The sequence below is a fragment of the Muntiacus reevesi genome, chromosome 8 (genome assembly GCF_963930625.1).
Source record: "Muntiacus reevesi chromosome 8, mMunRee1.1, whole genome shotgun sequence".
NCBI classification, from domain to species: Eukaryota; Metazoa; Chordata; class Mammalia; order Artiodactyla; family Cervidae; genus Muntiacus; species Muntiacus reevesi.
In genome coordinates this window covers 75,364,243-75,378,512 of record NC_089256.1, presented here as the reverse complement: position 1 = coordinate 75,378,512, position 14,270 = coordinate 75,364,243, and the positions used below count along the sequence as shown (strand labels likewise).

Sequence of the window (14,270 nt, the reverse complement as noted above, 5' to 3'; positions counted from 1 at the left end):
CAATTCTTTAGCCCTCAGTCTTCTTTGTGGTCCAACTTTCACATCCGTACATGATGGCTGGAGGTTAGCTTGGGCTTCCTCAAGGCATCACAGCCTTAAGACAGCAATCTAAGAAAGAGCATCCAAAAGTAGAAAAGCAGAAACTACAGTGTCTCAAAAGCCTACCTTTGGAAGCCACACAGAGTTACTTCTGTCACTTTCTGTTGGTTAAAGTAAGTCATAAGGACAGCCAGATTCAAGGGGAGGAGAAAGAGATTCTGCCTCCTGATGAGAGGAGTGGCAAAATCTCATTGCAAAAGACCTGCAAGCTAGGAGATATTTGGAACCCATCTATCATAGCATACTATTTAAAGTTATATTGAAAGGCACTTTAAAAATCTGCTAGACTGTATTTCTCATTCTTGTCAGAGTGGGAACAGATTAGAGACTGATAAAAAGTGATTAGTCAAACTGAATCTGCTTCAAAGAGTGTGTAGAACTGCTACTTTGCTATCTCCTTTTCTGCTTGTAATTCTTACATAACCTCTGTTAACCCTGCCTGTATTGCCTTTTCTACTTCATCCACCATGAAACAGTTACTTGAAAACTTGAGAAAAGCTGTGGGCTGGATGGTAATGACGGTATTTTTACCTTACTATTTTAAATGTTTCTGATCAAGGTTAGCAAAAGTCTAGTGTTTGGATTGTCTATGATGTTATGAGATGTGAACATTGATCTGAATTAGCTGCTAGTGCTTAGAATTTTCTATAAACAAACAAACAAATAAAACCGGAAACTTAAATGTAAATATGAAGTGTAACATTAGGGTAGTATTTAGCACTTAGCTAATCATCTGATCATTTGGGAAAATGCATGACTGCCCCCAAGGGTAAACCTCTAGCAAGAGTGATAGAACAAGATTGTTGCCTGATGATTTTTCTAGATATAACTAGATCATTTGTACTTTAGGACTGTCATTCTGGCACTGTTGACAGCCTTTCAGAAGGTATAAACTTTGCTAGTGCAGCAGTTGGCTATCCCTAACCTACTTGTTTCCTTTAAAAAAAGCTTAAAGGTAATAATTTACATATTTAAAAGGTAGTAGCTTGCTATTTCCAAAGTGAAGTGACATTTTCTCTTGTCTAACTCAATTTTAGTGAAATAATTATTAAACAGATAGTGATATATCTGTTTCAATTGTTAGGTGATATAAATAGACTACTTAGAAACAAGGAGAGAGAAAGATAAACTGTTCATTCTTTAAAATATTAATTTTAACTGTTATGTTGCAACTATCTTCCAGTCAAAGATTTCAAAACCAAGGAGAATATACTATGAAAGTCCCAAGAGACTTCTAGGTGACAATTCTAACTTTATTGGCAATCTGATATATGAGATAATAAATTGATTTGGATAGGCAAAAATATTCCCCAACTTCTAGACCAGTTCAATTTTAATGTTATATGCTATTATTTGATTTTACACACACAGAAACACAAATTATATAATAATCCTTATAGGATATTTAGGAAAATGAATGGAAACAAAGCATAGGACTCATTAAAAATGCTTCATGTACTCCACAAGAAATGTGTGTGGCATTTTAAAAAGGGGTTTATGTTTGAAAAAACGCATATATATTTTTATAAATACTCTGCTGCTTACAGAATTTTAAAACTTAGTTATTCTGCATAATGAACTGTAAAAATACTTGTAGGCTATACAAGGTAATATGTTTTAAAGGTAGGAGAGACAAAAAGCATTTCTAAAGATATTGACTTTATATAAATTCCAATTATTAGAAGTTATAAATACAAATACTTGGGCAAAATAATTCCTTTTTAAAAGAGTTGCTTTCACTGTGTGAGAAAACTATCTGAATTATGGTAGACAATACATTTTCTTTCTTCTTGCTAGCCAGTATCAGGGTTAGTGACAGTTATGGTTGAATAGACACTCACACCCTTGATAGAGCGTACCATCTCTATGAAGGTTTGGTCTCATATATCAGGCCTGTTACCAAATAATCTCAGAAGTGATCCCAGCTTTTTCTTTATCCCAGTATTATTTCTACTAGCTAAAGTACAAAATAAAAGTAACCTAAGTAGCCACGCAGAGCAAGAATGAGTAAACAAATCCTATAACACATCAGTGGACTATTCTGAGGCCATTAAGATTCATGTTTTGGATGAATGTGTAACGTTGGGAGAATTGACATTAAATATACATTAAAAGTTGTATATAGAGAATGCTCCAAATTTGTAAAAAACCTGTACACATGTATGTGTGTGGGAAATTGTAGTAGAAAGGACAGCAGATGTTAATAATGGCCATCTCTAAGGACTGTTAGTGATTATTTTTCTCCTTTTTACATTTCTGTCTTTCCCACATGTACTTCTTAACTATTTTTCTCCTTTACAAGGGAGAAAATGTATCATCTTCAGACCAGTCACACACTAAACACCTGAGATAGTTGTCTATTCTTAAAGTGTCATCTGGTGGTCTTGCTGCTGCTGCTGCTGCTAAGTCACTTCAGTCGTGTCCGACTCTGTACGACCCCATAGATGGCAGCCCACCAGGCTCCCCCGTCCCTGGGATTCTCCAGGCAAGGACACTGGGGTGGGTTGCCATTTCCTGTTCCCATATAGTGAAGATATGTGTTCTTCAGTCCAATTTATCTTGTTGCTCTTTAAGATTTTTTTCTCCTGTTTCAGATGAGGTGGATATTGAGCATAACTTGACAATACCACTAAACTGCTTTAAAAAAATTAGTAAATTTGGACACTTCACTTCCCTTTTTTCAGAAATCCCATTTTCTTTCCCTCGGTCTTTGTTATCACTTCTCTAAATTCTGCCATGATTTCTTATGAGTGTTTACAAAACAGACCCCTTCACTATGAAGAAGAGAAAATTAGAAGAGGATAAGGGAGAAGATACTGAAAGGAAGATGTGTATGTATGTGTGTGTGTGTGTGTGTGCGCCGTCTTGGTTGTGTCCAACTCTTTCAGCTCCATGGACTGTAGCCGGCCAACTCCTCTGTCCGTGGAATTTTTTAAGCAAGAATACTTTTGTGGGTTGCCATTTCCTACTCCAAGGGATCTTCCCAAACCAGGGATCGACCTGCATCTCTTTCATCTCCTGCATTGGCATCACTGTGCCACCTGGAAAACCCCAGGCAGGGAGATACCAATTCCAAATACAACTTTTAAATATTATATAATCAAACAAGTTTTATCAAATATGATCAAATATCATGAAATGATAATTCATCATGAGGTGATGATGGTCAAAGTCATTAAATGCCATGAAAACCCTAATAAAGACAGGTGTGAACCTTCTGTAAACAAATTGATAAACATTTAACTACTGATTCTCTGAAATAGAAAAACCCTGTTTTGGTTCATTTGACAATTTCCTGTGTAATATTCCCACCTAAGTGATTTTAAGCAACCAATGTGATGTCAACTGTCTCAGAAAATTCCCCAAAATTTAGCAGGTTGCAAATTAACCATTGACTTTCCAAGCTGGTACTAACAGCTCCAGTGTACCAGTGGCTAGCAAATAATTGCAGTCTGAAAACTCTTAGAAATCTGAAAGTGAAAGTGAAAGTCACTCAGTTGTGTCTGACTCTTTGCGACCCCATGGAGTCCATACAGTCCATGGAGTTCTCCAGGCAAGAATACTGGAGTGGGTAGCCTTTCCCTTCTCCAGTGGATCTTCCCGACCCAGGAATCGAACCAGGGTCTCCTGCATTGCAAGGGGATTCTTTACCAACTGCGCTATCAGGGAAACCCTAGAAATCTGAATGATTTCTTAATCTTTACTTTCTGTTTTAATATTAAGAATTCGTAACTTTTCAGGTGTTGATTTTTCCTGTTTCTAAGCAGGTGACTAAGTTGACATTTGGGTTGAATTAAATTAACCAACAAACAGCTTCAACCAACAAAAAATTTGCTATCAAGCTAGTCTATTTTATTTTTGGAACAAAAATTATTTAGCTTAATAGATTTGAGATTCAAAAAATAGACCAAAAATCATTGCATTGCTTTATGTGTAGATTCATACCCCTTTTCCTTTTTCTCTCAGTTCATGTAACTGGAGTATTAACTCAGATCATGAGAAAACAAGTGGCCCCTCCAACAACCTCTAAGCTGTTTCCAACTTCCTGTAACATACCGACCCTAAACTAGTGCTAGCATCTCCTTTTTGACAAACTGTTATATAAAAAAAGATGATTATCTAAAGTAGAAAAAAGAACACTTGTAAAGTAAAATAAGATAAAACAAACAAAAAACTATTAGAACAGTTTTGAGTGTTAAGCATCACCAGGCACAAAGAGGTGAGGTGCAATAATATACTTCCAACCTCTCTGAAGCAATCCTCAATTTGATTTTTAAAGTTGCTGTAAAATAAATTGTATTTAAATAATACATCTCCCATCCTTTCCAGCAGTGAGATGCATATCCTTTACCAATCTGCTTCTCGGCAGGCGGTCCAGTCTGATGAAGTATCAGCAAAATGTCAGCTCCCACAGAGAGGTGGGACCAGAGGCGACACTAAAGCAGTGACAGGCCTTTCAAAAAGCTATTGTGCAAATTCAGTTTTAAAATAGGGATGTGGCTGAGGACTGATGGGTATGTCATTACCAATGCGTTCATCTCCGCATCGTCTATGGGAACGGAAGAGAGTCACAGTGCACTGAGAGAAGAGCTTTACGGTGAAGAGTGGTGGGTCCCAGGGCTGCTCTTTCCCCTGCTTTTATCAACTTCCATAATGTCTCAGTTAGATCTTTTAAAAACATTCAACCTCTTGTAACTTTATAACCTTCAACAAATTACTGGTGCCTTACAAAATTCCATAAAGAGTTTTAAGCCCATCATAATGTGGCTGTTCTCACCTGTATCCCACATACCTTTATCATTCCCCCAAGCACATGTGCTTTTAAAACATGGTGCTGTTATTCATTGTTCTTCCCCTAAATAATTTTTTTTCTACCTTCATTTTTGTTGCCTGATAAAATATTTCAGGGATTTTTATTTTTCAGTATATGTAAACAAACAAACCACTAAATCCCTTCATTGCCCTATGTAGCATTGCCCATCACAGTGTATTATAATTGTATGTTTATACATGATTAAAATGATCATTCATTTTTTGTATTCCCCAGCTCTTGGTTTACAAGGGATGCTCGTTAAAAATTTTCTAGACTCAATTAAAGAACATTCTTGAAACTTAGCAGAACAGTTTGGAATTAAAGTTTCATAGAAATAATCCATCGAGTCAAAAAAAGACATGAGAAACAAAGCTTATGGAACTGAAAAAAATATTCACTAGCCTAAATAAACCAGATTGAATTGTTAAAACTTTTAAGATAACAGCAGTGGTGCAAGGAGAAGGAAAGCTTTTGCCCAGCACGATAGCTTTGTTGGTGCTCCATTTCTGAAAGAACTTTTCAAAAGAAGATTTTTTCAAAGATTTTAATGAATAACAACACCAAACACCGATGAAGTTTTTTGTGGTTCTTTGCTTCTTCTCAAGACCCTTGATTTATGCTTTTCTGTACTCACCTCCAATGTATGCAATCATTTCTTCTGAATATAACAGAGCCACATTAGAATAGTGAATAAATGTCTGTGACTTTTAGTTTTTATAAACAAAAGGGGTTTAACTAGACAATATACAATATGTGATATCTATGTAATAATATATAATGCAATATGTAGTAAGTAGCACCATACAATAGCTATAGGTATATGCTGTATAATAAATTGATAAATAAATGTGATAATAAATAAATAAGTGATAATAAATTGCTAAAAGCTCATGCTAGTCAAGTGCTATTTGTGTGTTCACTGTATACGTCTTTTTCGTCAATATGTGTGTGTGTGTATGTGTGTGTGTGTGTGTGTGTGTGTGTGTGTGTGTGTATGTGTATGCTCAGACATGTCTGACTCCCTGTGACCCATGGACTGTAGCCTGCGAGGCTCCTCTGGCTATGAAATTTTCCAGGCAAGAATACTGGAGCCAGTTGCCATTTCCTACTCCAGGGAATCTTCCCAACCCAGGGATCAAACTTGTGTCGCCTGTGTCTTCTACATTAGCAGGGAGCTTCTTTACCACTGATCTACCTGGGAAGCAATATCCCCATTTCATGAATGAGGAAGCTAACTCTAGGAAGAATTAAGTAACTTGTCAGGAGTTATGTAATTAGTAACTGAGGACTAGATAAACAATAAAGTTCATGCAAATGCTAGATATAAGGTGAGACTATAGTTATTAATGTTAAATTGTGCAGCTGCCTGCTTGTAAAAATTTAAAGAAAATAGAGAAAAATTATTAAAAACTTAAGAAGTCAGGAAGTTTCATTAAGGTTGTCCTTTTTTTTTCTTTTTGACCTCATATATGTAGGTTGACAGACATAGCCAAGAGCGTTGTTGAAATGTCAAGTTCCATAGGAGCCTATGCTCAATTTAACAATGGAGGGAGGATGTTTTTTGTTTATCTGTATGCAGCTTGTCCAACTTATTTCCACAACCTAAGCTGCCTGCTCTACTATATCAGTAATGATAGTTCTCAGCAGGACCTTGATACCAGCCGGCGTATCTGCCTGTCCAACTGGACTGAGCCTGCCGACAGAAGCTGTAAATCAGAAGCAGATTATAAGTCCTGTTCATCATCTAACATAAATAATGACCCAAAGAATTTTCTTTGCATTTTGCACTTGCTGAGTGGTCTCAGTGTTTTGTGTTTTTTAGATCTGCCTACTCTAAATAGTGTTTAAAATTCTCTTTGTGTGTTGGTAAATATAGCTGGCTAGTTGCCTACTGTAATCCATGATTACTCTTGCTTCTTGCTTCCAGAGCCCTAAATTGAATATCTGGCAGAGCACAAAATAAATTATTATTTCTACACAGTGAGTCATCAAAAAGTTCTACTTTCCAGTACACACACCTTTCATATATATAGATGCACAGACTCTTTGTGTGTTATTAGTTTTGTTTATGGTCCACTGTGTTTTGGAATTTTTTATCTACTATGACTGAATATTTAGTTTTACTTGTTGAATGTGTATTCACTCTAGTGCTATAATTTTTTAGTGTTTAAATATAAGGGCTAGTATGACATGAAGAATACTTTATGTTCTAATTTGGTTTGAAGTATGACTGTGTCCAGATGCCATTATTTCCTTCATAAGCAAAAATCTTGTAAGTCCTGACCTTTTGTCTTCTCCACTTGCAATAGATATGTACTTATTTTGCCTTAGTTTTTCCATCCATAAAGTGGGACTAATAAAAGACCCAACTCACTAGATTCTTATGAGGATTAAATAGGTTAATACATACATACCTTTGGAAGGCCATTTAGCACATAGCTACACGCAGTAAATTATAAGCTAAAACCCTCTCTCCTTAAAGGAAATTTCTACCAACCTTTAAAAATTAATCTGTAGCAATTGTTATATACCCTCAAAGTGACCAAACAAGTGCAAATCACAAAACTAGATTCACACTTCTTTAAGAAGACCTGAATAAGTTGTCTAGCACACAGACAGAAAATCCCATGGACAGAGCAATCCTGGCGGGTTACAGCCCACAGAGTCACAAAGAGTCGGACACAACTGAACTGACTTAGCATTAACATACAGTGACTTGAGATCTCTTCTGCAAATCTGAGATAGCAATAAAAAATGTCCATTTTGTAGCCTGCTGTCTTGTCAATATTTTTTTAATCCTCATGATAACGTTGTGAGGTAGGGACTATTTACTAACCCCTTTTCTAGGTAAGTGAAGCACAGAGAAAGTCATTTGGCTAAGGCCACAGGATTAGTTAGTAAGGGTGTTAAGACTGGAACTCAAGTAGCAAGTTTTAGTGAATAGATATGGAAAATGAAAATTTGAAGTTTGAAAATTGTTTGGTGTATATAGTTTGAGATATGCTGAACAAGACATACGTGAACAGTTACTTGTTTGAAAGTCAGATCTTAAAAACTCAAAGGAGAAATCAGAGCTAGCAGGTAGAGGTGAGAACATCAACATAGATGATTTAGGTGAGATAACTAAGGAGAAGACACTAAAGGAGAAAGCCAAGGAGACTATGAGAGAAACTTGCTAAATCCCCTACATTCAGGGGATCTAGAGAAAGGGAAACCGACAAGTGAGATAAAGATTTACTTAGAGCAGATGTTGCAAACTGGCAGCCTTAGAGCTGAATTTGACTTGCAGATGTATTTTGAATGGCAGACAAATTCCATTTTAAAATACGTGATTCAATATTTTAAAAAATCAGATGTAGGAACTCTGGACACATCTTCCCGTATGGGAACAGACAGTTACATTTGATCAGTTCGCACCTCTTTATTGGAGGGCAAGCCCTCTCCTATTGGTCCTGGGCCCACAGCTCTGCGGGAGTTAACCCACAGGGATTCTACCCACTTTTTTCTGGGGGAAGGGCCTGTGTTTGTGACGCTGGCTTTAAAAATATGGAAAAAGATGGAAAAGAAATAGAATGACCTAGATATAATTCCAGAGAAAGATGACTTTCAAGAAGAAAAGGATAATCACTAACTCATACACGTTTGAAAAGGAAAAGGAAAAAAAAAATAGAAGGCAACCTCAGGATTTGTGATTTAGGATTTGGTAATTTTTGAAAAAAAACAAACATGAAATATCAATTTAATTTAGGATTAAAATTGAATGGTAAACGAATAAATTAAAATAGCATCCCAGGAAGCTTGACAATGATGGAAACAAAATGTTTAGCCCATTTTGTTCTCTGTCAACAAAATGTTTAAAATTGTCTTACCTCTTCAAGGATACATTATCCCTTCTAACCATCAGCATACATCATTTTCTATTGATGGCTCTTATTCATTCTTGGTCTCTCTCACTCCTGAAGGTCAAAAGTCAGGTCCAATGTAGTCATGATGGAAAAGATTCAGAATCCCTTAGAATTATTAATGTTGAAATGAAATCAAATACCCAGAAATTTGCTCTCATGTGAAGCATGCAAAGAGCATATTAAAATGATTGTGCTGATATATATTTGGAAAAATATGTAACTTTTAAAACTCATTGAATTTTTCTATTGTCAAGTTTTAACTTCTCCCTCTACCTTCCTTACACACACGCACACACACATACAATATTTATATACACTGAGACACAGTTTTTTCACATTTTAACATCTCTAAAATTAGGGAGTATCTTATAAACTGATAGCACAACAATATATAATTATATTGTAACTTTCTAACATAGTCTATTGTCTAGGTACATGTTGAAGGCAAGTATCTGTTACTATATTATGAATAATTTCCATCTTCTGGGCCCAAAAGGAGATAGAACATAGAGGGAAAAATCAAATGAAATCTGTGTATTAACGTTCACAGTTTGAAGTGACTCAATTGTAAATGCCTGATGGATCATAATAGCTCTTTCCAAGTTGGAATAAAAAACTGCCTTTTGGCTTCAGAAACAATAGTGATGCACAGGCTGGGAGATGTCTGATTTTTTTTTTTTTTTTTCCTGTATTGAAAATGATAGGCCCAAAAACTAGGGAAAAGAAATTGTCCTATTTTAAGATACTGTTGATCTCACTGGGTTCTTGTGCCATCATTAATCAATGGTCCGAGTGTAGAGAATAAAGGGAAGGAAGCTTGCAGACCACGGAATGTGTCTCACTTCAGCATAGCAGCAAGGAGCTCAGGCTTCCTGGACAAGCCTACCTTCCTCAGAGGCTCCACATAACTCCTGTTTTGCAAGCTCAGTCTGAAACTTTGTAGTTCTTGAAGAGGAAGTTCTGTAGTATCACTGAAATTGCCTTTGTATTCCCACAAGGATAAAGTGTGTTGGCTATTACTAGCAAATTATGTTTCCTTATATTATAGAATTGTGAAAGATCTCCATTGTATATTTCAACTCTGTGTTGCTAAATTTACATTTAAACTTAAGAGAATGCAAAGGGATAATGCTAGCCATACCCATATATAGTATACATAGAAGTGTGCATTTTTGCAGAGAATGTCTATAATTTAAACTATGTGGTCCAGCAGTCTGATGTATTTTAATAATCATATCATCATAAAAGTTGTTTAGCACTTTATGCTTTACAAAAGATTTTCATCTCTATCATCTTGTTCAAAATTGGAAAATTATCTAAGGAGAAACAATGGTGTCTACCTTAATACTACAGTTCTGTTGAAATGGTGAAGATGCGAATTCTAGTTATATTTAGCATCTTAAATTATTATTGCTATCAATCTTGAAATACGTGTTCTTTGTGGTATCTAATATGAAGTCTTAAGATTCAACTGTCTTGAATCTTATGTTCTCTTTTCTCTCCTATTTTAGCTTTTTGAAAATGAAAAATAAGACTATTCTGGTTGAAAATATATGAAAAGGCTAGAGGACAAATAGTTTTAAGAGTGCAAATGTTTGCAAAGGCCAGCCTGTGTAAAGTAGCACTTTCCACATACTTAGTATTCAAATACATTATCCGCCTGACAAGATAGTAAAATATCCTACTCATCTGTTCAGGACTAATTTTTTAAATTTTAATAATTTTATTAGTCTCTAGCAAGGCCTTTTAAAACTTTGCAAAGAATATTAATAACTCATTAAAGATTAATTATGTGTCAGCTTTGAGGTCAAAGAGTTGGAGTGGTTTTTAGTTATCTGAATTAAAATGCATCTGCTCTGAAAAGGACACATAGTGTAAGACTCTCTACTTTCTTCATCAATCTAAAGTTCTTATTTGTTAAAACATGTACACACAGATGTTAAACAAGGGTCTTTTACAATTAAAAAGCAGAGACATTACTTTGCCAACAAAGGTCCATCTAGTCAAGGCTATGGTTTTTCCAGTGGTCATGTATGGATATGAGAGTTGGACTGTGAGAAAAGCTGAGCGCCGAAAAATTGATGCTTTTGAACTGTGGTGTTGGAGAAGGCTGTTGAGAGTCCCTTGGACTGCAAGGAGATCCAACCAGTTCATCCTAAAGGAGATCAGTCCTGGGTGTTCATTGGAAGGACTGATGTTGAAGCTGAAACTCCAATCCTTTGGCCACCTCATGCGAAGAGTTCTCTTTGGAAAAGACCCTGATGCTGGGAGGGATTGGGGGCAGGAGGAGAAGGGGACGACAGAGGATGAGATGGCTGGATGGCATCACCGACTCGATGGGCATGAATTTGAGTAAACTCTGGGGGTTGGTGATGGGCAGGGAGGCCTGGCGTGCTGCAATTCATGAGGTCGCAAAGAGTCAGACATGACTGAGCGACTGAACTGAACTGAAATGACAAAATGATGGCCATATGCATACTAGTCTAGAAGTTTGGTACAGAGGGGTGTCTTCAAAGACCGGTTACCTCTGGAAGCTTGTGTGACTTATAATGCTAACTGGAGGACCAGTCACAGATATGCTAGTTATGATGACGGCTTCCTCATGATCTAAAATCTGCATCTTATTTTCATGGAGTGGAACCATAGAATTTAATAGACAAAGAGTCTAAGAATAAGATGATCAATGAAAAATAGATATCTAAATGGAGAATAGAGGAATTCTGAGACATGAATAGAAAAGGGAGATGGAGAAGAGAAGAAAGTTCTTAGAGGAATCTGTATTGTTACAACTTTGATGTCTTCATAGAGCCAGCAAAAAATGAAAGAAGTGAAAGACAGCAAAAAAAAAAAGCATTAAAATTGTTCTAATCAAAAATATTTATTTAAATCATTCATATATTTAGAATATGACTCCTGATGAATCAGTTTTTTTTTTTTCATTTCCCCTATTTTTCAAATTGGAATAACAATAATACCTTTGATGTGGGATGCTGAGTGGACCAAGGTTATTATAAAAAATCAGCTACACGGCCTTCACATTTAGATCTTCAATAATTAGTAACTCGTATCATGATAGTTAATTTTTGAAGTATCCAGATATTGCTTTCCAAGAACTTTAAATTTTTTTAAAAGAAGATAATCTGATGAACTGTGCTATGTTATTTAGCATGATTGTATATATTTCTATAGTCATTTTCACCACCAATTTGGAGGAAATGATAGCTTCTCTGACTTTCAAAGATTGCATTTCTCTCATTGTATATGCCTGTAAGTCCATTCCCAAGGCTTCCTGGTTTCCTTTCTTCATAAAAAAAATACTTTGGGAAAATTATATTCCTTCTTGGACTTCTATAACTTAAAGGAGAGACTCTGCCAGCCAGCACCACCAGTTTTCCCTTATTCTTGGCATACAGACATGAACTGGTTTCCAAGGCAAAGCATTCAATAATCTGTATGCAAAGTAGTATTTTTACATAGCTCTGAATGTCATATCCAAATGTAAAACTGCCTGTTGCCTCAAGTGTGAAATTCACTCTCATTTAAATTTTGTGTTTCTTTGCAGCTAGTGATGCTGGTATTTGCAGACTGGGCCATGAAACACATGTGATGGTGGTTAAAAGTAGTAATGACTGTGACCTGTCCCCTGTTGCTTCTGTCTTCATGAGAAGGGTTTTATGTGGCAGCTATCCTTGGGCCAAAGCAGGAAATCTGCAAGAGTCAAGGGAATAGAAATGTTTATTTATTTATTTTTTGCCTTGATGTTATTTTACAATCTCTTCCAAGTTGTAGATCTTTCAATATGTTGTGATCACCAGTGTTTTCAGAGAGTCCATGTTTAAATTTTTATGGTTTCTTTTATCATTTGAATTTAAATATGTAATAGATTGGATACTGGGTTAGTTTCAGATGTCTTTGCCTGGGAACAGACTGCTCAGTAATTAGAGTTTGGTTTTTAGGAAGAAAGACTATTAGGATGTTTTTCTCTGTTCACTTACAGAGGAGCACCCTGGGACCAACATCCCACTTGGTACCTGTTCGCGATGATTTAAAGATACTAGCCATTTTCTGAATTCATTTCATCCTGAGCTTTTGAGGTTGATTTCAGTTCAAAGTGCCAGCTGAGGATGAAAAGGTTGTTAGGGAGTTTGCCTATTCATGATGCAACTCCCTTTTCATCTGGGTCCCCAGTTACCCCATTCCAGGATCAGTTTTAATCTTCCCATTGCTTTTCTCTACTGGCTGCAGCTCCTTTGAACTACCATTTCTAATGCAAAGGGTCAATGACAAGAGAATAGTGTCTCTCTGGTTAGAGCCAGACCTCCCATTTAGGTAAAGCACTTTACCAGAAATCGGGTTTTTTTAAGCCATTAATTGTAGTAATTGTATGAGTTACTTTGAACTGTACCTCACATGAGATAGCGAACATGATAATAGTGGGTATAATCTAGGATCAAAAAAGGGATGCAAAAAATAGTTTTTCTTTAGAGAGGGAATTTCTTCATGATAATGCTAGGCAAGATTATGTACTTACTGCTGTATGATACATTGCCTTATAATTCAATGACAGAAAACAATAACTATTCATTATTTCTTTAGAGTCCAAGGATAGACTGGGCAGTCATGCTCTCAGACAACGCCAGACTCAGCTGGACTCTCTTATGCGTCAGTGGTTAGCTGGCAGGGCAGCCATTTCTGGCTGGTGCAAGCTGGCCTCTTAGGTCTAATCTCACAACTGGCACACCATCCCTTCTGCTGTGGTCCACTGGCCAAAGCAAATAACAAGGCCAGCCAAGGTCCAAGGGATGGGGAAGAAAACTTCACCTCTCAAAGAGAGAAACTGAAAGTCACATTGCCAAGGGCAGGGGTTCAGGGATGGGAGGAGAATTGGGGATGATTTTTATGATCGGTCGGCCACCATTCCTTTCTCAGATTATGAGGGGCAGTGTTGAGAACCCCTCATATACTGCATCTCACCCACTCTTTTATGCATGATAATCTCCATCAGTCAAAAGTGAGATGTGAGGTGCTGAATTCTCTTTAGCCTTCAGTGAAGTTAGTATTTGAGAAAAATAACTAGGTAGCTCCATATTGCTGTTTCGCACTGGTTAATGCATTTCTGCTCTGTTTGGTTTAATACAGATATAACTTCTCTAATGGAATTTTGATTTTGTTCTGAAAGTGTTTCATCTTCTTTCTTTCATGTGTGTATATATGTGTGTGTTTATATATATATATGTGTGTGTGCATTAATGGCCTTATATATATGTATATTTGCACATATATGTGTTTTTATATATATATCTGTAAGTATACACACACACACACACATTTCCTATTCCACTTCTGCCAGCTTGCTAGCATCCTTGCTAGTCTTTGGCCCTTTGAAACACTACCTTGACTACTGATTTCCCTAAAGTTCACTGCCCAGAAGGGGAGGTGTTACCTGCTTCAAC

At 36.4% G+C, this 14,270-nt stretch overlaps 1 protein-coding gene across 1 annotated transcript in view; it reads left to right on the top strand.

The window, feature by feature from the left end:
• Positions 1–12,546, top strand: part of LOC136172965 (EGF-like and EMI domain-containing protein 1) — a 559,648-nt gene extending 547,102 nt beyond the window's left edge. The window contains exon 16 of the mRNA XM_065942121.1: positions 12,380–12,546. Within this exon, the coding sequence (XP_065798193.1) occupies positions 12,380–12,546 (167 nt within the window). The remainder of the gene's footprint in view (positions 1–12,379) is intronic.
• Positions 12,547–14,270: the final 1,724 nt, after the last annotated feature.